Source organism: Sus scrofa, chromosome X (assembly GCF_000003025.6).
Source record: "Sus scrofa isolate TJ Tabasco breed Duroc chromosome X, Sscrofa11.1, whole genome shotgun sequence".
In the NCBI taxonomy this organism is placed as follows: domain Eukaryota; kingdom Metazoa; phylum Chordata; class Mammalia; order Artiodactyla; family Suidae; genus Sus; species Sus scrofa.
Genome location: NC_010461.5, coordinates 106393912 through 106419286, shown reverse-complemented (window position 1 = coordinate 106419286; position 25375 = coordinate 106393912). Strand labels below are relative to the sequence as shown.

Genomic DNA, 25375 nt, shown 5'->3' with positions numbered 1-25375 from the left:
CCGATCCTAGCCGCAGCTGCGTGTGACCTATGCTGCAGCCGTGGCAACACTGGATCCTTTAATCCACTGTGCCAGGCTGGTGATGGAACCTGCATCCTGGTGCTGCAAGAATGCCAGGACCCCATTGCTCCACAGCAAGAACTCTAGTACATGCTTCTGTTTTGTGTACACTTTATCTTTTTTTAAACTATTTTTTTTAAATTCTATTGGAATATAGTTGACTTACAAAGTTGTGTTAATTTCAGGCATACAGCAAATTAAATCAGTTATACATATACATATATCCATTCCTTTTCAGATTCTTTTCCCATATAGATTATTACACAGTATTGAGTGAATTTCCATGTGCTATACAGTGGGTCCTTATTACTCCTGTATTTTATATGTAGTAGTGTGTATGTGTCAATCCCAACCCCCTAATTTATCCCCCCACCCATGTCCCCTTTGGTAACTCTAAGTTTGGTTTCAAAATATTTTATTTTCCCCCTTTTTGGGGCTGCACCCATGGCATATGGAAGTTCCCAAACTAGGGGTTGAATCTGAGCTGCAGTTGCCAGCCTATGCCATAGCCACAGATCTGAGCCACATCTGTGACCTCCACTGCAGCTTGCAGCAACACTGGATCCTTTTACCCACTGAGCGAGGCCAGGGATCAACCTGCATCCTCATGGATACTATTCAGATGCTTAACCCATTGAGCCAACTTGGGAACTCTTGGCTTCAAAATCTTTGAGTCTGTTTCTCTTTTGTAAGTTCTTTTGTATCATTTTTTATTGGAGTCCACATATTAGTGATCTCTTATGATATTTGTCTTTCTCTGTCTGACTTCACTTCCTTAGTATGATAATCTCTAGGTCCATCCATGTTGCTGCAAATGGCATTTCATTCTTTTTATGGCTGAGTAATATTCCATTGTATATATGTATATCTAATTCTCTGTCAGTGGACATTTAGGTTTCTTCCATGTCTTGGCTATTGTAAATTGTGCTGCAGTGAACACTGAGTTGCATGTATCTTTTTGAATTATAGTTTGTTCCTGATAGATGCCCAGGAGTGGGATTGCTGGATCATACAGTGGTTATATATTTAGTACATTTTCATTTTTCAACATAGTGTTTAACATTTCCCTGTGTCATCATTTAAAATGATGTGCTCATTTTAAATGGCTGCATAATATTCAATCCATGCGTGTATCATAAATTACTTAACCAACTTCCTATTTTGATATTGAGGTTATTTTCAGTCTTTCACTATTAAAAGGGACTCTGTGACAAATATCTTGTGTTAACATCTTTCGTACACCTCTGTCGTTTTTTTTTTTTTTTTTTTTTTTTTTTTTGATCATGCCTGGGGCATGTGGAAGTTCTCATTCCAGGGATGGAACTTGTGCCACAGCTGTAACCAGAGCCACAGCGTGACAAAGCCCAATCCTTAACCTGCTGAGCCACGAGGGAACGCCCTACCACTTTGTAATTTTGGTAAGTTCCTAGAAGTAGAATTCCTGGGTCAAGATTATACACATTTAAAATTTTGGTAGGCGGGAGTTCCCATTGTGGCTCAGTGGGTCAAGAAACTGACTAGTTGGTACAATCACTATGGAAAACAGTATGGAGGTACCTTAGAAAACTATATATAGAATTACCATATGACCCAGCAATCCCACTCTTGGACATATATCTGGACAAAACTTTCCTGGAAAAAGACACATGCACCCACATGTTCATTGCAGCATTATTCACAATAGTCAAGACGTGGAAACAACCTAAATGTCCATCAACAGATGACTGGGTTAAGAAGATGGCCCAGGTTTGATCACTGGCTTCGGAATTTCAACATGCTGCCAGTGCAGCCAAAACCACCCCCCCCACACACACATACAGTGGAATACTACTCAGCCATAAAAAAGAACAAAATAATGCCATTTGTAGCAACATGGATGGAACTGGAGACTCTCATACTAAGTGAAGTAAGTCAGAAAGAGAAAGACGAATACCATATGATATCACTTATATCTGGATCTAATATATGGCACACATGAACCTTTCCACAGAAAAGAAAATCACGGACATGGAGAATAGACTTGTGGTTGCCAAGGGGGAGGGGGAGAGAGTGGGATGGACCGGGAATTTGGGGTTAATAGATGCAAACTATTGCCTTTGGAATGGATAAACAATGAGATCCTGCTGTATAGCACTGGGAACTATATCTGGTCACTTGTGATGGAGCATGATAATGTGAGAAAAAAGAATGTGTATATGTATGTGTGACTGGGTCACCTTACTGTACAGTAGAAAATTAACAGAACACTGTAAACCAGCTATAATGGAAAAAATAAAAAAGTCATTATTAAAAAATTTTTTTAAATAAAATTTAAAAAAAAGAAACTGACTAGTATCCATGAGGATGTGGGTTTGATCCCTGGCCTCGCTCAGTGGGTTAAGGATATGGCGTTGCCACAAGCTTCAGAGTAGATCACAGATGTGGCTTGGGCCTGATCTTGCTGTGGCTGTGGTATAGGCCATCAGAGATTCAACCTCTAGCCCGGGAACCTCCATATGCCATAGGTGAGGCACTAAAATAAAATAAAATAATAAAATATTGGTAGTCGGTGCCATATTGCTTACTAGTAATGTAAAAAAAATACCTTCTCCCCATCCTCGCCAACACTGGTGGTTTTTTTTGGGGGGGGGGGCTACACTGGCAGCATGCTGAAGTTCCGAAGCCAGTGATCAAACCTGGGCCATAGCAGTGACCCAAGCCACTGCAGTGACACCAGATCCTTAACCCGCTGTGCCACAAGAGAAATCCAAGAAACAGTTTTATATATGTACACAAAATGATTACGTGGCACTCAGTGGAATTTGGGGAGGATCCTCTATGATGTTGAGAGTCTAGTCTGGAAATGCCAGCCTGGAGCCTGTGGGCCTAGGGAAGCTTTGATTCCTCCCATTGCTCTTGGAGAGGTGGTGAGACTTTGGGGCTCAAATAACAGCTAGCAGGGCTGTTCACTGTCTTTACTGATCTACAGAAGCTACCAATGGTGCGGTCCCCCAAGGCCAGCGACCACCCCCTCGCATCAAGAATTTCCAGATAAACAACCAGATCGTGAAGCTGAAGTACTGTTACACATGCAAGATCTTCCGGCCTCCCCGGGCCTCTCACTGCAGCATCTGTGACAACTGCGTGGGTGAGTAAAACCAAAGGGATCTTGCCTGAGGGGGGGAAGCCTGAGTTGAAGAAGAGGGTCAGGGTGATTTTTCTCAGGAAAAATCAGTGGGGGTGGGAGGATAGATTTTAGATAGGAAACAAGCTAGATGTAATTAGGAAACTTTAGCTAGGGAACAAGCTTCTGAACAATTATAAATCAACTATACTTCTGTAGATCAAATCATAATTTAAATATCCTTCAGTCCGAAATTAAAAAAAAAAAACCTCTTTGGTAAATGAGAAAATAAACTTCACCTGTTTTTCAAATCTGAATTGTCCTCTACTGGATCTGTGTCAAGGGGAAACTACCCTATATAAGGGGAGGAGAGTCCCAGTCCACTGGAGGGCAGCATCGGGGAGGGAAGGGCTGAATAAGAAGTCGTGTTCCCAAGAAGAGGAAAGTTGCCAGCATTTATTGAATTCCTAGTAAATACCGGACACTATGCTAAGTGCTTTTCCTTTCTCTCATTTAAGACTCTTGGGAGTGCCCGTCATGGTGCAGCAGAAACGAATCCGACTAGGAACCATGAGGTTGCGGGTTCGATCCCTGGCCTCACTCAGTGGGTTAAGGATCTGGTGTTGCAGTGAGCTGTGGTGTAGGTCGCAGACGCGGCTCAGATCCTGCGTTGCTGTGGTTGTAGCGTAGGCCAGCGGCTACAGCTCTGATTCGACCCCTAGCCTGGCAACCTCCATATGCTGTGGGTGCGGCCCTAAAAAGACAAAAAGACAAAAAAAAAAAAAAAAAAAAGACTCGTAAGAACCCCGTAAGATAGGTGTTATCCCCATTTTATAGATGAGGAAACAGGTGAAGCACCTTTGTGTAGCTTCATATAAAATAAGTATGAGCTGAAGCTGGAACAGGTCTGATTCCAACACCCTCATTTATTCTTTCTTTGTTTCTGCAAGGGTGGGTATATGTGTGCATATTACAGGGGTCTGTGCTTCTATCTGCATATATGTGACGTAGTTGTAATCACTGTAATCACTGCTGAACCCTGGGAAAAATAAAAAAACAGGCAGTAAATGTCTGTTGATAAGCAATGTGTATTTCCTTATATTATCAATAGGCATATTTCCAGCTTTTTTTTTTTTTTTTTTTTTGGCCACGCTCATGACATGTGGAAGTTCCCAGGCCAGGGATTGAACCCATGCCACCCCAGCAACCCCAGTGACAGTGCCGGATCCTTAACCCTCTGTGCCACAAGAGAACTTCCAGCATTCTTTGAATATGCCATGGAGCATGCCTGAGTGCACTGCTTTCCTCTTATTAGCCAGTTCATTTTAGGCTAAGGTTAGGAAGATGTATCTTACTTTGTATGGTAAAAAGCTGTATGTAGATAGGACTTTTGTAGTTGAAACTCATTTTTTTTTTTTTTTTGGTTTTTTTTGGGCTGCACCTGCGGCATATGGAGGTTCCCAGGCTAGGGGTCAAATCGGACCCACAGCCACAGCCACACAGGATCCAAGCCGAGTCTGCGACCTACACCATAGCTCATGGCAACGCCAGGTCCTTAAACCACTGAGGAAGGCCGGGGATCTAACCCGCAACCTCATGGTTACTAGTCAGATTCGTTTCCACTGCGCCACAATGGGAACTCTGAAACTCATTTTAAGTGAGCCAGGAAAGTTGATATTTCAAGAAAGTCTGATATAAAGGTTTTCAGAAATAATTCCTTCTTATTAATATTCTTAAACATAACTCATTTTTTTCAAAAAGAATCTTTAATGTTTTAGTAGAAATATGGATAGCAGATAAAACAATTACAATTAAGTAGTTAACAGGAAAAAAAATGTTCATCTCTACTTAAAAATCAAAGAAATAAAAATTAAAATAAGATCTTTTTTCATCTAGAAAATTAGCAAGGAAAACCTGATAATGCCTAGTCCTACACCAATAGGAGTGTAAACTGAAACAAACTTTTTGGAAGGCAACCTAGTAAAAGTTATAAAAGCCTTAAAATACATATACCCTTTGAAGCCAGTGACTCACTTTCTAGGGCTCTATCCCAAGAAAATTAGGAATGTGGTAAAAGATTTAGGTATGTACGTATTTATCTGCAGATTATTGTAATAATGAAAAATTGGAAAGAACCTGGTTTTCCTCCAGTAGACAAATGGTCACATAAATTGTGGGACACTCATAGAGTACACTTCTCTGGGGAAAAGCTTATGCTAAGAAAGCTAAATGAAGTAAAAGAGAAGATAGGCTATGTTTATCGTGTGATCTCAGTTACACATTTAAAAGATATAAATATGTATAAAGAATTATGCAAGGAAGTATTCTAGAATGCTTATTGTTTGTTATCTATAGATTGTGGGGTTAATAAAGGATTTTGTTTCCTTCCTTAGAAAAGAATTACTTTCACGTTTTTTTTTTTACAGTCAACATATATTACTTACATTATCAGATAGAGGTGTGATTTATAATATAGTAAAAATACACCTGTATAAAGCTGCAGATATGTAGATTTATATGGCATGTTTGCTTAAAGTAAGGCTGTCTTCCTTCCCTTTTCAGAAAAGATGTATTGCAGCCCTTTAGCCAGGAGATGCACCATTCTTACAAGCTTATTTTTTGACTGGTACACAACTCATTGTGCCTTAAAAATGATGTATTTTATTCTTTGTGCTTTTTTGATTCATTACAACAGTCCATGTTCATTGTAGGAAATATGGGAAGTAACAGATGTAAATAAAACCTAATCCCAGAGTTCCTGCTGTGGTGCAGCAGATTAAGGATTCGGCGTTCTCTGTGATGGCGCAGGTTCAACTCCTGGCCCGGAATGGCGGGTTAAGGATCTGGCATTGCCACAGCCGTGGTGTAGGGCAGCAGCCGCAGCTCAGATTCAGTCCCTGGACTGGGAATTTTCACATATCGCAGGTGCAGCCAAAAAGGAAAAAGACAAAAAAAAAAAAATTCCAAACTTAATCTCAAACTCACTCTCCATTTTGCTATATTTGCCTCTAGTCTCTCCCTTGTTTATGAAATTGGATCACACATGATAGTTTTTAGTCCTGCCTTTGTCACTTAACATTATATGCTGAGCATTTTTCTACATCTTACATGTTTAAAAAATATATTATTTTAATGACTGCATAATCAATCATATGTCTATATTCTAGTTTATTTAGGCCTATCAATAGACATTATCATGATCTCATTTTATTATTATGACACTGCAATCAAAATTATTAAATTTAGAGTTCCCGTTGTGATTCAGTGGTTAACGAACCCAACTAGTATCCATGAGGATGCGGATTCGATCCCTGGCCTCACTCAGTGGGTTAAGGATCTGGTGTTGCCATGAGCTGTGGTGTAGGTTGTAGATGAGGCTCAGATCCTCTGTTGCTGTGGCTGTGGTGTAGGTCAGCGGCTATAACTCCGATTCGACCTCTAGCCTGGGAACCCCCTTGTGCTGCGAGTGCAGCTCTAAGAAGACAAAAAAAAAAATTAAATTTAAGGATGTGATGAAATTGGAGCCTTCATTTCTGGTGGGAATGTAAAATGGTGCAGCCATCGTGAAGAACAGTTTAGCAGTTCCTCTAAAAGTTGAACATAGAATTATATGAGGATTTCCCGTTGTGGCTCAGCAGTTTAAGAGCACAGCATAGTGTCCATGAGGATGCAGGTTCGATCCTGGCCCTGCTCTATGGTTAAGGATCTGGCATTGCCACAAGCTGTGGCGGAGGTCGCAGATGGGGCTCGGATCTGGCATCGCTGTGGCTGTGGCATAGACCAGCAGCTGCAGCTCCAATCTGACCCCTAGCCTGGGAACTTCCATGTACTGCAGGAAAAAGGAAAAAAAAAAAAAAAAGAATTATACGACTCAGCAATTCCACTCTTGGATATATACCGGGATTTAGTGTGCTCAGGCTCCCATAACAAAATATCACAAACTGGATAGCTTAAATAAAAAAAAATTATTTTCTCATAGTGCTGGAGGTTAGGAGTCCAAGATCAAGGTACCAGCTGAGTTGATTTCTGGTGAGGCCCCTCTCTCTGACTTGCAGGTGGCTGCCTTCTTGCTATACCCTTACATGGCCTTTTCTCTGTGCTCATGCACTTCTGGTGTCTCTTCCTTTTCTCCTTATAAGTTGTGATGTCAGTCATATTGGATTAGGGCCCTACCCTTATGACCTCATTTAACTTTAGTTACCTCCTTAGAGGCCCTATCTCCAAATACAGTCACATTGGGAGTTAAGGATTGCTTCAACATATGAATTTTGGGGGAGGACACAATTGTCCATAACAATACCAAAAGGAATTGAAAACAGGAACTCAAACACGCTTGTACATCAGTGTTCATAGCAACATTATTCACAATAGCCAATAGATGGAAACAATCCAAGCGTCCAACAGACCAGTGGATTAAAAAGTGTAGTATAGCCACACAACGGAATATTATTTAGTCCTAAGGAGGAATGAAGTACTGATACATGCTACAACATGGATGAGTCTTAAAAACATGCTAAATGAAGAGTTCCCATTGTGACACAGCCGATTAGGATAGGGATATGGGTATCCATGAGCATATGCGTTCGATCCCTGGCCTTGCTCAGTGGGTTAAAGAATCTGGCGTTGTCATGAGCTTCGGTATAGGTCACAGATGAGACTTGGATCCTGTGTTGCTGTGGCAATTGTGTAGACAGGAAGCTGTAGCTCCGATTTGACCCCTAGCCTGGGAACTTCCATGTGCCACAGGTTCGGCCCTAAAAATAAACAAACAAACAGAGCATGCTAAAATGAAAGAAGCCCGATACAAAAGGCTTCCACCTAATATTTAATTAATTCTTAAATTTAATTCTTAATTAATTTAATTAATTCTTATTTAATTCTTTTGTGTGTGTGTGTCTTTAGGGCCGCACCTGTGGCATATGGAGGTTCCCAGCTAGGGGTCCAATCAGAGCTGCAGCTGCCGGCCTACACCACAGCCACAGCAACTCGGGATCTGAGCTGCATCTGTGACCTACACCACAGCTCAGGGCAACACTGGATCCTTAACCCACTGAGCAAGACGAGGGATCGAACCCATGTCCTCATTGGATGCTAGTCGGGTTCTTTAACTGCTGAGCCACGACGGAAACTCCTATGTAATTCTTAAATCAAATTTTTAGAATAGGCAAATTCATAGAGATAGAAAGAAGATTAAAGGTTACCAGGGGCTGGAAGAAGAAGAAAATGGAGAGTTACTGTTTAAGGGGTACAGCATTTTTTTGGGGGTGATAAACATTTTTGGAAATAGGTAGTGCTGATGGTTGCACATGTTGTGAATGTAATTAATGCCACTGAATTTTGCAGTTAAAATTGGTTAAGATGCCAAATTGTATGTTTTAAATATTTTACCACAATAAAAATTTAATTAAAATTATTGAATTTAGAGGTTCCCATCGTGGCACAGAGAAAACAAATCTAAGAACCGTGAAGTTGTGGGTTCGATCTCTGGCCTCACTCAGTGGGTTAAAGGGTGTGGCATTGCTGTGAGCTGTAGCGTAGGTTGAAGACAGGGCTCAGATCCTGCGTTGCTGTGTCTGTGGCGTAGGCTGGCAGCTGTAGCTCCGAATGGACCCCTAGCCTGGGAACCTCCATATGCCGCAGGTGTGGCCCTAAAAAGGGAAAAAAAAAATTATTGAACTTAGATTTCGGTGCCCATCTCTATTTCTTTATGAGAAATTACTGAAAATGGATTTATTCTGTCAAAGGGATGTGAGCATTATTAAGGCTCTTGATACATATGATGAAATTGCTTTCCAAAAAGGTTCTCTCAATTTGTACTCCCACAAACAGTATATTTGAGTGTATGGTTTACCTTGTTCTCACTAGCGCTGGATATTGTTTTTCATATTCTTATTTTGATAGGCAAAATGTGTCTTGTTGTATTAGTATTGCACTGAGTTATCAGTGAATCTGGAAATACTTAAATATATGTTTGTGTGGTATTTAGTAACTGGTTTGCCTTTTGATTATTTTCTTGAAGGAGTATGTATATTTTGTTATTGATTTGTAAGGACTTTTTGTAGACTAAATTACAAAATTTACATACATTCCTATTGGGCTTTTTTCTTCTTTAATTTTCTTTATAGTATTTTTAACATATATGATTTTTTGTGTGTATGGAGTCAAATCTATTTTTCATTGTCATTTGTGTTCTCTTCTGTTATTTTTATGATTATGTTAAGGTTTCACTTTTTTTTTTTTATTTTAATTTTTTTTTGCTGCACCCATGGCATGTGGAAATTCCTGGGCCGTGGATCAAAACTGAGCTGCAGCTGTGACCTACACCACAGCTGTGGCAATGCTGGGTCCTTAACCCACTGCACCAGGCCAGGGATCGAACCCATGCCTCAGCAGCAACCCAAGCCACCACAGAGACAACACTGAATCCTTAACCTGCTGTGCCACAGCAGCAACTCCCTGTTGTTACATTTAACTGTTTAATTCATCTGGAATTAATTTTGATATGTAGTGTGAGGGGAAAAGATCTAACCTTAATTTCAACCAAGGAGCCAATTATCTCTGAGTTGTCAATGGAATAATACTTCCTTTCACCCCGGGTTTTACACTGCTGCCATTCTCAGACAGTACATTTTTACAAATTCTAGAGTCTATTTCTGGGTGCTTTCCATTCCATTTGAGCTATGCTACAGCACTTAAAGTATTGTAGGTTTATAATTTTTTACTCACTGGAGGTTAAGAAAAACCACAGTACTCATTTTTCAAAAGTTCCTTGGCTGTTTACACCTATTTCTTTTTCCTGTACTTAGTAGAAGCACCTACTAAGGCTTTTCTTTGGAAAAGCAAAGTCTCTGCTGTTAACTGGCTGTGAGGCAGAGCACTTTACCCCTCAGTGCCTCAGTTTCCTCATCTGTAAAATGGAGAAAAGAGTATCTTCTTTGGCCCAACTTCCAGTATGATTGTGGGCATCAGAGTAGATGGCTATGAAAACATTGTGGAAAAGCAAAGAATGAAACCCAGTGTTTTTTTACAGTTGAAATAGGCAGGGATGGGGCGAAGGTCTTTGAATGAGCTATTAAGTGGGATGGCGAGGTTGTGCTCGGTTTTGGAGGCTTTGGCCCTGGAATCTCTCTTTCTCTCACAGAGCGCTTCGACCATCACTGCCCCTGGGTGGGTAATTGTGTTGGAAAGAGGAACTACCGCTACTTCTACCTCTTCATCCTTTCTCTCTCCCTCCTCACCATCTACGTCTTCGCCTTCAACATCGTCTATGTGGCCCTCAGTGAGTATGCAGGGCACTGTCTGTTGTTGGAGGGGCGGGTGGTGGGAGAAGCCTTGAGGACAGCCAGGGAGTGGTTGTGTATTTGCGCTGGGATTTTACCATGGGCAAGGCACCTAGGACCAGTTAAAAGCGAGCATTCCCCTTTGCTCTTGAGCAGGGCTCCAACCCTCAGCTCACACCCGTCAGTGTTTACTGAGTGTGCTGGCTTTCTCAGTGGCCCTCTGCTGGGGACCGGGACCGTAATTACTGCTCTGTGCCTAGAGTTTTGGGCATTTATGAGGTGATCGCAAAGGTTGGGGATGTATTTTTAGCTGTATGGGTCCTCTCTTCTACTTTTAAGACCTGCCTTGTGTCAGGGGTTATACCAAATAAGTGTCTTTTGGTAGCTCATGGTCTACTTTGGAAGATAGAAAATATGCACCTGGGTGTGTGCACATGCACGCGCGCGCGCACACACACACACACACACACACAAAACAGCCCAAAGGCAGATGGGATGTGGAGTGAAAGGAGCGGTCTTAATCATGGCAGCTTCCTGGTAAGAGAGGAGTTCAGAGCTGCATTTTGAACAATGGAGAGATACGGATTGGTGAAGAGAGAGGATTTCTCTTGGATATTTTTGATTTTTTGCATCCAAGAATGGATATCCTCCTCCACGCCCGTAGCTGGAAGCTAGGGAAGGGCAGGGGAGCCAGGTGCTTGGCTTGTGCCCGACTCTAGTCCAGTGTTGGGCCCTGCATTGCAAAGGTAAACCCTTCAGTCAAGAGAGGTGTGACCCCTTGCCTGAACCAGGGCTTATCTCTTGCCAGCCGGTAACTAGGGAGGGAAGAAAGTGAGTAGGCACTAGGGTGAGTGCGTGTGTGGGTTTTTTGTTTGTTTGTTTTACTAAAGTTACTAACCTGTCTTTCTCCTCTTCCTCCCAATTTCACAGAATCCTTGAAAATTGGCTTCCTGGAGACATTGAAAGAAACTCCTGGAACATATCCTCCCCTGGCACCATGTCCCTGTGAAGCCCTCTTAAACTGCTTTTCAGCGTGCTTTCTCTCCACACTTCTCCGCCATCTCATGTTTTTAGACGTCAGAGAGTGCCAGCATCTAAAATGTTTAAATGTGGTCTTAGGAGTTCCTGTTGTGGTTCAGCGGGTTATGGACCTAACATCTCTGTAAAGATGCAGGTTCGATCCCTGGCCTCAATCAGTGGGTTAAGGATCCGGAATTGCCTCAAGCTTCGGCGTAGGTTGCAGATGCAGCTGGATCTGATGTGTCTGTGGCTATGGTGTAGGCCAGCAGCTGTAGCTCCAATTTGACCCCTAGCCTGGGAACTTCCATATGCCACGCAGGTGCAGCCCTGAAAAGACAAAAAAAAAAAAGTAGTCTTGGTGGTAACACCCAGAACAAAAGATGGCCAGGGCTTAAAGGGAGATCTTTCCTTCACTGTCGTCTCCACTGCATCCCTCCCAAGTCCTTCTGATCTCAGGCTCAGCCCTGCCTTCTCTAGTGGGCTGTACTTGTGTCACTTACTAGAAGTCCCTCCTTCCTGTTACAGCTAAGGCTTATTTTTATTTTGTACAGCAGTTACGTTTCTGAAAAGGAGATTCAGATGGGATTTCTGTAAATCACATTCTGGTTTTTTTCCCCAGTTTTTAAAATTTTTTCCAAATTTCACCAGTTGTTTCATTTATGAATGTTTCTGTTTGTTTGTTTTTGTTTTGATTGCACCTGAGGCTTGCAAAAGTTCCGGGGCCAGAGATCCAACCCACGCCCCACCAGTGACCCCAGTCACAGCAGTGACCATGCTGGATCCGTAACCCAGTGAACCACCAGGGAACTCATAAAGTTTATTTTTTGATGTGTTTTCCATTGGCACTGATGGCAACATTGTTTAGCTCGGAACCCCTCCTAAATGTCCCTTTTGAAGAGCTGATTTGAATAAACAAATACTTAAATACACTAGAGATGTCAGAGAGTTACTTGTAGTGAATAAAGAGGAGTCCTTTACCTTTCATAAGGGCTATAGCCCGTGCGTTTAGATTTCATCTGTTGTTACATATGGATATATGTTTGTAATCTGCATTCCGAGCAGTAAAGATGGTGTGACTGGTGCCAGGAGTATGGGCTGAGGCATCAGGTCCCCTGGTGTTGGCTTCTTCAACATTCCTTAACCTCACCTCACTGTTCTAGAAGTACTCATTTGCTTCTTCACACTCTGGTCCGTCGTGGGACTGACTGGATTCCACACTTTCCTTGTGGCTCTCAACCAGACAACCAATGAAGATGTGAGTCAGCTTTTCTCTCCTCATCACATATTCTTCTGCCAAAAGCCTATTCACTAATTACCTGCTAGAGAACTAAGTCTCCAGGGCCCGGGAGGTTGAGGCAGGCAGAGGCCAGGTATGGAGGCTGTGAACTCAGATGTGTGTAGGAGAAAGCAGACTGGTTTGTTAAGCGGAATGCCTGTAGGGAATTAGGAAGAAGAGATTGAATGGTTGGCTGGGCACAAGGTCTTCGGCATTTCATAGGCCCTTAAAGGCTAACTGCTGCCTCTGGAGTTGGAACGGAGACAGACGGTTGCATTGAAAAATCCTTGCTTTTAAAAAGTTACCCGACCATGGAGTTCCTGTTGTGGTGCAGCAGAAACAAATCCGACTAGCATCCATGAGGACGCAGGTTCGATCCCTGGCCTCGCTCAGTGGGTTAAGGATCCGGCATTGCCGTGAGCTGTGGTGTAGGTCACAGACGCGGCTCAGATCTGGCGTTGCTGTGGCTGTGGTGTAGGCTGGCAGCTGTAGCTCTGATTGGACCCCTAGCCTGGGAACCTCCATAGGCCGTGGGTGCAGCCCAAAAAAGCAAAAAAATAAAAATTAAAAATTAAAAAAAAGTTACCCAACCAATCCATATTCATTGTAGAAAATCAGAAAATACAGATGAGCCAAAAATAGCAAATAAGTCCCTGTAATTTTACCTCCTAGACATCACCATTATTAACGGTATGAGCTGAAGTCTTCTAGACTTGCTCCCATGTTTGTCTGTGTGAACATATTATGTATCTTTAAATAGAAATAATACATAGCACTCTGCTTTTTTCACTCTATTGTGAATATTTTTCCACGGCTGTGCATGTTTTTTTTTTTTCCTATTGTCGTAAAATACACATAATGTAAAATGTATCGTCTTAACCATTTTTAAGCGTGCAGTTCTATGGCATTACTATATTCACATTGTGCAACTATTACCACCATCCATCTCCAGCACTTTTTCATCTTCTCATGCAGCGTGTATTTCTTCAACATAATGTTTAATGTAAGCCTTGGCTTTTATCTTACAGATCAAAGGCTCATGGACAGGGAAGAATCGTGTTCAGAATCCCTATAGCCATGGCAACATTGTGAAGAACTGCTGTGAAGTGTTGTGTGGCCCCTTGCCCCCCAGGTACTTGGAGGACTAGAAGGTCCTGGAACTCTGGGGACGAGCAACTTGAGCTGATCCTGTCACGTGGTGCCATCTGAACATGGCCTCTTGGTGTCAGAGAGGTCTTGCCAGGGATTGTCCTCGGTGCCAGATCTACATGGACTGTAGACCATGGGCTGGTTGTTTTGAAGGGCTGACCTTTTTTTTCATTCTTATTTCATCTATTTGTTCCCTTGGTAACGTGGTCTTCCCTGGTTTGTGAAAGAAAAAGTGAATGGAAGGCAGGAGACGCGTGCTAAGATCAGGCTGGACTGCCCTAGGGCAGGTTTCTGTTTTCCAGCACACACAGGGAGGTTCAGGGGGCCGGGTGCATGGGGAGGTGGAGGCTTTGTTAACTCTCCCGTCTCTTTCAGCGTGCTGGATCGAAGGGGTATTTTGCCACTGGAGGAAAGTGGAAGTCGGCCTCCCAGTACTCAAGAGGCTAGCACCAGCCTCTTGCCTCAGAGCCCGGTAAGTGTTCCTGATTTTTTTAAAGGTTTATTTAGACTTTAAGACTGAGCCGGTGATAGAGGATGCAGGCTAAATTTACACCTTAGAGATATAATTAGGCAGTTCTGTGTCCAGTCACTCCGACTTCCCTGTCTCTGATTCTGCCCTAACATTGCCTTAAGATCTTTGTGCCCTTGACATAGGTTACGATCGAGTCATTTTTTCAATATTCTGCTCGTGCTAGGGATACACCAGAGAACAAAGCACACGATGCCCCTGCTCTTAAGGAGTTCATTGTGTAGTGAGGACGAGAGAGGAGAAAACAGGCTATTAGTCGATGCTGTGAAAAGTGCCCTGAGGAAGGAAGCATAAACGCTATAGGAGCAATGATAGGGGGGAGTGGGTTGGAGTTAGTTATGCGGTTGCCTTGCTGGAAGCGGGCTTCCTCACTGGACTATGCAGATGTAGTGGAAACTCTCCCAGCTGTCCTGCTCAGATATGCTTTATAAAGTGTATTCCTAAAAAGTTATTAGTTGAACTTTCTTTTTTTATTTTTATTTTTATTTGTTTGTCTTTTGTCTTTCCAGGGCCGCACCCATGGCATATGGAAGTTTCCAGGCTAGGGGTCTAATCAGAGCTACACAGCTGCCGGCCTATGCCACTGCCACAGCCACAGCCACAGCCACAGCCACGCTAGATCCAAGCCGCGTCTGCAACCTGCACCCCAGCTCATGGCAACGCCAGATCCTTAACCCACTGAGCAAGACCAGGGCTCAAACCCACATCCTCATGGTTATCAGTCGAGTTCATTACTGCTGAGCCACACCCGGAACTCCTGTCCATTTTTAAATTGAGTTGTTTAGGATTTTTTATTGTTCAGCCAAAAGAGTTCTTTATTCTGTATACAAGTCCCTTATCAAAGAAATGATTTGCAAATATTCTCCCATTCTGTGTATTTTTTCACTTTCTTGATGGTCTCCTTTGAAGCACAAAAAAATTCAATTTTGATGTACTGTAATTTATCTTTTTTTTTCTTTGTTGCCCGTGCTTTTGTTGTCATTGCCTAACCCAATATCATGAAGATTTATGCCTCTGTTTTCTTCTAAGAGTTTAATAATTTTAGCTCTTACATTTAAGTCTTTGATTCATTTTGGATTAGTTTTTATATATTGTGTGAGGTAGGGGACTCAAATTAATTCTTTTGCATGTGGGTATCCAGTTGTCTCTGCACTGTTTGTTGAAGATTCCTTTGAATTGTCTTGGCACCCTTGTCAAAAATCAATTGACTATAAATGTGAGAGTTTGTTTCTGGACTCTCAGTCTTATTTCATTGATCAATATGTTTATTCTTATGCCAGAATTACACTGTCTGGATCACTATGGCCTTGTAGTAAGTTGTGAAATTAGGAAGTGTGAGTCCTCCAAATTTATTTATTTATTTATTTATTTATTTAGCTTTTAAGGGCCGCACCCACGGCATATGGACGTTCCCAGGCTTCATATCGGAGCCACAGCTGCAGGCCTACGCCGCAGCCACAGCAGCACTGGATCTGAGCCACGTCTGCGACCTACGCCACAGTTCACGGCAACGCTGGATTCTTAACCCACTGAGCGAGGCCAGGGATCGAACCCACTTCCTCATGCATCCTAGTCAGGTTCGTTAACTGCTGAGCCACGAAGGGAACCCCCCACATTTATTTTTTATTCAGTTGTTTTGGCTGTGCCCCCTTGAATTTCTCTATGAATATTAGGATCAGCTCTCTGTTAGGACGGAGAGGAGGTTGAGAACCGCTGTGTCAGGCCTTCTTAGACAGGTATGTTATAGCCATTCTGCTGTGAAGGAGGGAAGGCGGTCTGTGTAGTTATTTGTGGGCCCTTTTATTATGATCGCGAGTAATAATGGAGCTATCTGTCCACAACAGACGATTAAGGGTAGCATTCACATACACTTCAGTTGCATTCTGCTGAGAAGACGATAGTCTGGTCCTGGTTCTGAGTGTGGTGTCGGTGGCAGCGTGTCTGTAGCATCAGTGCGGTTGATGGGCTCAGAGGGAGAGTTCGGTGTCTGTGGATTAGCTCCATTTGGCTCTTGAGGGAGAGCTTCCTATTGAGTTTGATACCTTTTCCTTCTCAGGCCCCGACAGAACATCTGAGCGCGAACGAGATGCCGGAGGATACCAGCACTCCTGAAGAGATGCCGCCCCCAGAGCCCCCAGAGCCCCCGCAGGAGGTGACCGAAGCTGAGAAGTAGCCCGCCTGTGGAAGAGACTTTTGTTGTGTTCAATTAGGGCTGTGAGAGATTTAAGGGGAGAAGATAAACCCGAGACAAAGAGCAAGTAAGCTGTCCCTGTTACTGTTTTTCCTTTGGTCTTTATTCACCCAGTTGTAAACTGGCATTTTCTTGCTGCAAACTTTTTTTAATTTCTGGACTCCAAGCAGTCACAGAAGATGTCGGTCACCTCTGGTAACTGGACAAACGGGTCCCTTGGACCCTGGCCCTAGTTTTCCATGGCCTCAGCCACGGAGCCTCCTCACACTCCCCTCTCTCCCCTCCAGATCCCAGCTCTCCTGCCTGGGGTCACTGGCCCGATTCTGGGGTTAAAGGTTCTTGAGACTGGCTCAGGTCCTCTCAAGCTGCTGCACACCGTGAATCCAGAGGCAGTCACAGAGAGCTCTGGCCGGGGAATTGGAACTGGATTCTGGAGGCCTTCAGAGTAGAGGAGGATGGACAGTGGAGGGAGGGCTCTCCTGGCTACTAAGTGCCAACATTGCCAGCACATCCTTTCAGGAATGGGGCAGATAGCTCCCACTCGTATTACTCATGTAGCTTCTCCTGTGTCACCTGTCCACTCTCTAACACCCGAGCCCACTCTTTTCCAGTGAGATGTATGTAAGTAGTTGCAGTATAGATAACAATTGCCATTTCTCGTAGACTACCCAGAAACTTCCTAATATCCGTGCCATTCTCAGCAAGAACTTAGGAGATGCCAGCGGCATGGCTCCTCGCACTCCCTGTCTCATCTCTCCTCCTCTCTCATTAGCCCCTTTTCATTTGTTTCCCTTCTGACTCTTGCTCCCATCAGGAGCAGGAACGGCAGTAATAAGAGTCTGCACTTCAGTGGTTCCTTTTCCTCAGAGGAAGCCCAAGTGCTCGCTGAAACACTACCCCCTCAGACTCCCTGTGTGCGGCCCGCCGAGGCCCTGTATGCACAAATGGGGAAACCAAGGCACAGAGAGGCTCTCCTCTCCTCTCCTCTTCCCCTTATGTCCCCTCAAAAAGGAAAAAAAAAGGAAAAAAGAAAAAAAAAAAAAAAGAATAACCAGTACTTCCATTAGGCCTCGGCTGCACAAGGCGGGAAAGGCCCGCACTGCTGCCCTCCCGGGTGACCCACTCCAAGGCTTTGGCCCACCTCGGGCTTGGTAACCACACCCGGGGCTTCCTCCGGGCCCCGCTCTTCCAGCACTTCCACCGGCAGAGTCCCAGAGCCGCTTGCCCCTGGGGGTGGGCTGCGGCCCCCAGCCAGCTCTGCTCAGGACCTGCTCTATTTCAGGGAAGAAGATTTATGTATTATATGTGGCTATATTTCCTAGAGCACCTGTGTTTTTCTCTAAGCCAGGGTCCTGTCTGGATGACTTATGGGGCGGGAGGGAGTGTAAACCAGAACTTTTAATCTATTGGAAGGTGATTAAACTGTGTCTAATGCAAACTGCCTGCCTCCTCCTTCCCCCCCTTCCATTTCAAGAACCACCGCGGGGCGTGAATGTCTTTGTGGGGGGTGGGGGGGTGGGGGGGTTGAAGGGGTTGCTTGTTACTACCCATATTTCCATGTTCCGGGGGACGCTTGGGCTGGAGAGCTCCCAAACTCTCCATCCATCTATAGGACATCCTGGGTTGAGGTTTACCTTCTCCTGGACCAGGACAAAAGGGCTCTCAAGGCCATGTACAGTGTGAGCAAGATTGGGAGGGCAGGGGGTTATATTAAATGAAGGGAACGAGTTCTTTATGAGGGTATGGTTTTTATGCAGATGGATGCTGTTAATTGCAAGTGAATCTCGGTTATTAAAGCAGGCTCATCAGGGCCTCCCCTTGGACATATTTTGTTAGTGATCTTTTATAAGTGATGGTATATATTTCTTTTTAAATGGTCTGTAATCAAGATTTCTTACCAATTTCTGTCTCCCTCTTCCCAGTTAATGAGAAGTAATGAAATTTGGCTGCTCCCAGATTTGTCTCTCCACCTCCCTATTTTCCTTGGAGCAGGATTCGAGTGTAGCAATCCTAAGAGGGACAGCGGGAGACTGGCACTCTGATGAGATTCCTCTCCTCTCTGCCTCTACTTTCCCATTCTTTGTCTGGCTCTCTCAGTGTTGTCGTTGTGCTTAAGTTTTAGTTAGTTCAGAATAAGGCCAAGCCAGAGAGTTGAGAAGATAGTAGATTTTTCCAATTAACCTGCCACTCAGATGAACCCCTTTTCAGCCAGTTCTCAGCCCATCTCCTCTCCCCTCTGCCAGATCACTAGAGCCGCTCTTCTGGTGACCCTTGGGTCAGTTAGAGAAGCTTTCTTTTTCCGAAGTGAAGAGTCAAAATGGAAACCCCTGATCACGGGTGTGAGAAGATTGTTTTCTTTTTAAGTTTCTGCTTTTTCCGACTCTCTGCCCTTGTTCTTTTCCTTTCTAAATCTTCTGCATTTAAGACCTTGGCCTGAAGATCTGTCCCATTCATACCAGCTGGGACTGTTCCTAGTCTGAGTTCTGCTCAGAGGGGAGATTGAAGAATGGCTCCTTCCCTGGGGAATAGGCCTTAAATTGTTCCCTCTTTCAATGGCTGACCTCTTGCCACCTCTCCCCTTCCTCGCCAGTCCTTAGGTTTCCTATGCACCCCACTTCCCCAGGCCAGGTTGGTTGGCAGGAATCCAAAACCTCTGGGGATTGGTGGAATTTGGCTCTTCAGGGCCTGTTTTGTTTTCTTTTGTTTTGTTTGGCCGCATGCCACGGAGGCGTGCAGAAGTTCCTCAGCCAGGGATCAGGGATCGAACCCAAGCCACAGCAGTGACAACACTGGATCCCTAACTGCTAAGCCACCAGGGAACTCCTTTGGGGCCTTTTTTTTCCCATGTCCACTTGGCCCTGGGGCCCTCCTTGCCCCAGTAGAGAGAGCACCTTCTCCCTCTTTGCTTTTTTCCCTAGCGGCAGCGGTGAGTTCTAATTCTGTAACAGCTCAACTCCATTCTTCCTGCCCTGACTTGTCCGCCTTTACACCTAAGGCCTCTTTTCCTACTCACCAAATCTCTTTACCTTGTTGGGGGACAAAGAAGTATTTTGTTTTTAAATCTATTTTCTAACTTAAATGCAATTTAATATGTAAATCTCTGCACTTTTGTGTGAGTCTGCAAATGTGTATGTTCGGTGGGTTTTCACTCTCTGGTGTTTTGTAATAAAGAAATCCTTCTTTTTGGGGGGGAAGCCAATTAATGAAGTAGACTTGAATGGTTTTAGAAATACAGGGATGTCTGTTTCTTTGTGCTTCTGCCTCATTTCTTTACTTGTGCCTAGTGTGAATGACCGGACCCCTCCTCCACCTCTTGACCCCCTTCCTTTGAGAGGGTTCTCAGCCTATTGGGGCAGAGAGAGGGACCCTACTGTGTCTGGTACCTCTCTGGGACCACTTGGATTGGCTCAACTGGTAACCTAGCAACCTAGCCCTCCTCCCTCTCCTGGTGGCCTGGCCCTGTTAGTCCTTTTCTTCCAGCTCGGTTCATTTTATCCCCCTGAGGCTGGGGCCAGGCTAGGGGAAAATCACCAAGGGATCATAGTAAATGGTCTTAAACAAGTGATAATTTGCTCTTGTGCCTTCGTGTTGCTAAAGAAGACCGGTGCTTCCAATAATTCAAAAAGCCTTAAGAATACATTCTAGTAATTGCTTGCTGTCTTAGGCAGTGGGTTCTGGAAATAGTATCGAAGGCTAAAACTGAGACTATCATTAGTTTTAAAGGAAGCAAACCCAACTCACAAAGAAGGGAGGAGTCATTGTGTTTTTCATGTTTGGGATAAATATGAAAGAGGAATTGGAAGTAGAAATCTGCTTCTGTAAACAATCAAATGCCCTGTAGGACATCAGTGTAGGTAGAAAAATGTAGCATGATTATCCGGGTCAAATTATTATCCAAATAAACTCAAAACGTACTTTTATAGTTTAAATATCGGACACTGAATTTCCAGTTATGCAGTAATTGTGTAAACTGAGGGAAGATGGTACTTCAGAACTTTACCAATAGTTGTGACTTTTAAAAATCATGTCACCAGGAGTCCCTGTTGTGGTGCAGTGGAAGCAAATCTGACCAGTATCCATGAGGTTATGGGTTCCATCCCTGGCCTCGATCAGTGGGTAGGGGATCTCAGGTGTTGCCCTGAGCTGCAGTGTAGGCTGCGGACATGGCTCGGATCCCACGTTGCTGTGGCTGTGGTGTAGACCAGCAGCTGTAGCTCCGATTCGACCCCTAGCCTGGGAGCGTCCATATGGCACAGGTGCGGCCCTAAAAGCAATCCCATTCATGGATTTTTTTTTTTTTTTTTTGGTCATTTTAGGGCTGCACCCTCAGCATATCAAAGTTCCCAGGTTAGGGATCGAACTGGAGCTGCAGCTGCTGGCCTACACCACAGCCACGGCAATTCAGAGTCCGAGCCATGTCTGCAACCTACACCACAGCTCATGGCAATGCCTGATCCTTTAACTCACCGAGTGAGGCCAGGGATCGAACCCGAATCCTCAGGGATACTAGTTGGATTCTTAACCTGCTGAGCCACAGTGGGAACTCCCCATTCATGGATTTTTAAGTTACCAATACAATGTACCTGTCTTAGTCGTCCTTTGTAGTTGTTGCATTCACAATGAATCTGCATATACAAGTGGAAGCATCTGATTGTTAGATCTTTTAGTATGATCTTGCACAGGCATTACGTACTGGAATATATATTATCTTGTTTTGGTTTGGGGGGTTTTTGGCCATGCCTGCAGCATATAGATGTTTCCAGGCCAGGGATCAAACCCGTGCCACAGCGGTAACAATGCCAGATCCTTAACCTGCTCAGCCACCAAGGAACTCCTGAAATATATATTATCTTATTAGAAACTCATTTTTATTTTTCCTTTCTACTATAGTTAGTGTATTATATTGCTATTCTGGAAATTATATCTATATTAACTATGAAATTCATTTCAAGGTAGCAAAGGGTACATTACAAGGTATTGTATACACTAAGAGAGGGGTGGGGCTGATAGGGTTGAGAATTGTTGGACTAGATTATCTCAAAGGTTCCTTTCTACCCTCTAAATATTTAGAAAACTCAGAAAATCAACAAACATCCCCCCATTCCCCTACACTGTTAATGTGCTGTTTAAATTTTGAAAGTAGGAGTTCCTGTCGTGGCGCAGTAGCAGAAACAAATCCGACTAGGAACCATGAGGTTGCAGGTTCGATCTCCAGCCTAGCTCAGCGGGTTAAGGATCCAGTGTTGCTGTGAGCTGTCGTGTACGTTGCAGACGTGGCTTGGATCTTGTGTTGCTGTAGGTCTGGGGTAGGCTGGCAGCAACAGCTCTGATTAGACTCCTAGTCTGGGAATCTCCATATTCCATGGGTGCGGCCCTAAAAGGACAAAAGACCAAAAATAAATAAATAAATTCTGAAAGTAACAAATTTAAAAGTAACACATTTGGGAGTTTCCGGGTGCCCTAGTGGTTGGGGATTTGGCATTGTCACGGCTGGGAACTTCTGTGTGCCGCAGGTGCGGCCAAAAAAAAAAAAAAAAAAAGTACCACATGCTGAAATTTTTGAAAAGACAGGAAAGTAAGATCGAAAAAAATCACTGTGGCACAATGGGATCTGTGATGTCCCTGGAGCACTGGGATGCAGATTCGATCCTGGCCTGGCACAGTGGGTTAAGGATCCGAATTCACACTGTGGTTGCAACTGCAGTGCAGATCTGATTCTTAGCTTGGGCACTCCATATATCATGGAATGGCCAAAAAGGAAAAAAAAAAACACTCAAAAACTCATCACCAAATACAATAATCACTGTTAATGTTTTGGTATATTTCTGTGCATACATATATTTGAAGCTAACTAGAATTCAACTGTAAATATGGTTTTATAATCCCGCTTTTTTATTTAACATTTTCCATGTCATTAGAAATTATTTGAAAACGCTTCTTTTTTTCTTGTCTTTTTTTTAGGGCCACACCCGTGGCATATGGAAGTTCCCAGGCTAGGGATCGAATCGGAGTCGTAGCTGCTGGCCTATACCACAGCCACAGCAACGCCAGATCCAAGCTGCATCTGAGACCTGCACCACTGTTCACGGCGACGCCGGATCCTTAACTCAGTGATTGAGGCCAGGGGTCGAACCCGAGTCCTTGTAGATACTAGTCAGGTTCGTTACTGCTGAGACACCATAGGAACTCCTGAAAATGCTTCTTAATGACTCCTTAGTATGTACATTACCTTTCCCCTATTGTCAGACATTTAGAAATCTCCAGCTTTTGGGGTTTTGTTTTTGTTTTGCTTTTTCTTTTTCTTTTTTCGGCTGCACCTGTAGCATATGGAAGTTTCTGGGCCAGGGATCAAATCCTAGCTGTATCTGTGACCTATGCCACAGCTGCAGCAATGCTGGATCCTTAACCCACAGTGGGCTGAGTATCAAACCGGCAATGCCATGGAGACTGGATTGGTAACCGACTGTGCCACAGGGAAGCGCCTCCAATTTTTCATTAATAGAAATATTGCTGTGATGAACTTCCTTATGTATGGTTATATCTGTGATTATTTTCTTAGGATAGATTCCTGGCGGTGGAATTACTGAGTCAAAGGGAATGAGTGCTCTTTTAAAGGCTCTTGATAAATATGGCCCAATTGCTTTACGGAAAGGCTGACCCAGTTTGTTCTACCAGCTTTGTAGCAGAGAACCTCCCTCAATGAGCCTCATTTAAACACTTGGTCATGTGATGGTTAGCTGTAAACTGGTATCTTGGTGTCTTCATTTCTTAATTTCTATTTCTTCTGTTAATAAGGAGGTTAAACATTTTCCACACCTCCCGGCTGCCTTATGTTTCTTGCCATTTGTATTCTGTGAATTGGCTAGCCAAGTCCGTGGTTTATCATTCTTCTGGCGTTAGGGGGTTTTCTACTCACTTAATAAATGAAAGCCTGGAGCTCACCATCCAGCATGGGCCAGGAAGTGAGGGGCCTTGATTTAAAAGTGGTTTTACAACTCTGGAGCACGGTGTAGAATTACCTCCCCAACGTTCCATGTCCCTTCGCTTTCTTTCTTTTTTTTTTTTTTTTTTTCCTTTGTTTTTCAGGGCGGCACCCGCAGCATATGGAGCTTCCCAGACTAGGGGTCGAGTCAGAGCTACTGCTGCCAGCCTACACCACAGCCACAGCAACACAGGATCTGAGCCACATCTGTGACCTACACCACAGCTCACGGCAGCGCCGGATCCTTAACCCACTGAGTGAGGCCAGGGATTGAACCTGTGTCCTCGTGGATACTAGTTGGATTGTTTAATGCTGCGCCACAATGGGAATGCCTCCCTTCGCTTTCTTCAAGCCCTCCTTCCACTGCCTTTTCTGCCAGCCACTGCCCAGCTTCAGCTATCTGACTGTTCCACCTTGGCTAGGTGGCTTATAGTTTTGTGCCTGGGCTCTGATAAATAAATAAATAAATAAAACCTGGGCTCTGTCAGTGACATCCCTGAAAGGCAAACTTTAATCACGTGGTCTGTGTTGCTGTGCGCGCTCTCTCTCTCACCAAAAAAAAACTAAGTACTGTGACTTAGTTAAGGTCACAGGGACAGCTACTGGTAGAGCTGAGACCAAAATCCAGATGTCCTCACTCCCAGTCCAGAGGGGTCTCTGGCATAACCCATTGCCTCTCAGTCAAGCAGGAATAGACAGAAAATGGGGGTTAAACAATTCCAAGTGTCACTTGATGAAATGAGCCTTTCCTTTATTTAACGTTCAGTGAATATATGTAGAAAACTCGATCGTGCACTAGGATTGACTTTAGGAGAAATTGCATTGCAGACCCCATTCTCTTGTGAGTTGAGAAACAACAGTGATTCTAGGATTTTTTTTTTTGGCCGTTTTGGATGAATTTTACCAACGATCTCTCCATTTGAGGCATTTTCTCAATGTTAGCCAGACTATATATGGTCAGGCTGCTATGGGGGTGGTTATTGGGTTTGTGTTTTAAACTTAAATCTCTTAGGTCTCCCTCCAGACCCCTGCACTTAGGTTGAACTGACGGTGAGGTTTCTTCAGCACAGAAAGTCAGGAAGTTGCCTCCCCGGGTTCCCACAGTCAAATTGCCTGTCCCTTTGTGAGGGCCGTGGCCCCAGGCTCTTTCTGACGCTCTCCCTGGCAGGTCCCAGAGGCAGGAGTATACAAATGCTATATTGGTAACTGTGAAATTATAGGAAAAGGTGAAGCCTACATATCAAGTGCTATAGAATTCCGTTTATTTAGGGCCTTCCTGGAGGAGGAGGGTTGGCTGGGTCTAGAGGGGAGGCAGTTCCTTCCCACTTGATTGTGTTGTGGCCTGAATAATACTTAGTGTGGCCGGCGGCGTTGTGTGAGAAGCTAAGGTAGCTGCTATTGTGAAGGTGTGGTGGGGGAGCCACTTCTTTTCCCCAGCTGGGAAACTTCATACCTCATCCTGAATTTCCTGACTCGGGAGGCAGGAAGGTGCTGGACCTCACCGAGACTACGGAGACTACCGTGATCACTGCCCTTTTCTGCCCTTTGCAGACCTCTTTTAGCTTTTGTTTTAATGCTCTTGATCTCTAATGGCCTCAGTGTGGCTTCCTCTTCTGGGAAAAACTTGGGCGGGGTTTCTAGGAGAGAGTCAGGGGAGTTCCTGTTGTGGCTCAGTGGGTTAAGAACCTGACGTCGTGTCCAGGAGGATGTGGGTTCCATCCCTGGCCTCGCCCAGTGGGTTAAGGATCTGGCATTGCCATGAGCTGCGGTGTAGGTCACAGATGT

At 44.1% G+C, this 25375-nt stretch overlaps 1 protein-coding gene across 3 annotated transcripts in view; it reads left to right on the top strand.

Moving 5' to 3' along the window:
• The window catches only part of ZDHHC9 (zinc finger DHHC-type containing 9), a 38965-nt gene extending 16817 nt beyond the window's left edge, over window positions 1-22148 (top strand). For 2 of the 3 annotated variants that reach the window (XM_003135365.5, XM_021080766.1), the window contains 7 exons: window positions 3029-3187; window positions 10305-10442; window positions 11374-11422; window positions 12616-12718; window positions 13768-13871; window positions 14264-14360; window positions 16474-22148. In XM_003135365.5, coding sequence (XP_003135413.2) covers window positions 3029-3187; window positions 10305-10442; window positions 11374-11422; window positions 12616-12718; window positions 13768-13871; window positions 14264-14360; window positions 16474-16590 — 767 coding nt within the window. In that variant the 3' untranslated portion in view covers window positions 16591-22148. The remainder of the gene's footprint in view (window positions 1-3028; window positions 3188-10304; window positions 10443-11373; window positions 11423-12615; window positions 12719-13767; window positions 13872-14263; window positions 14361-16473) is intronic. The other variant, XM_003360439.3, reaches the window with a different exon arrangement.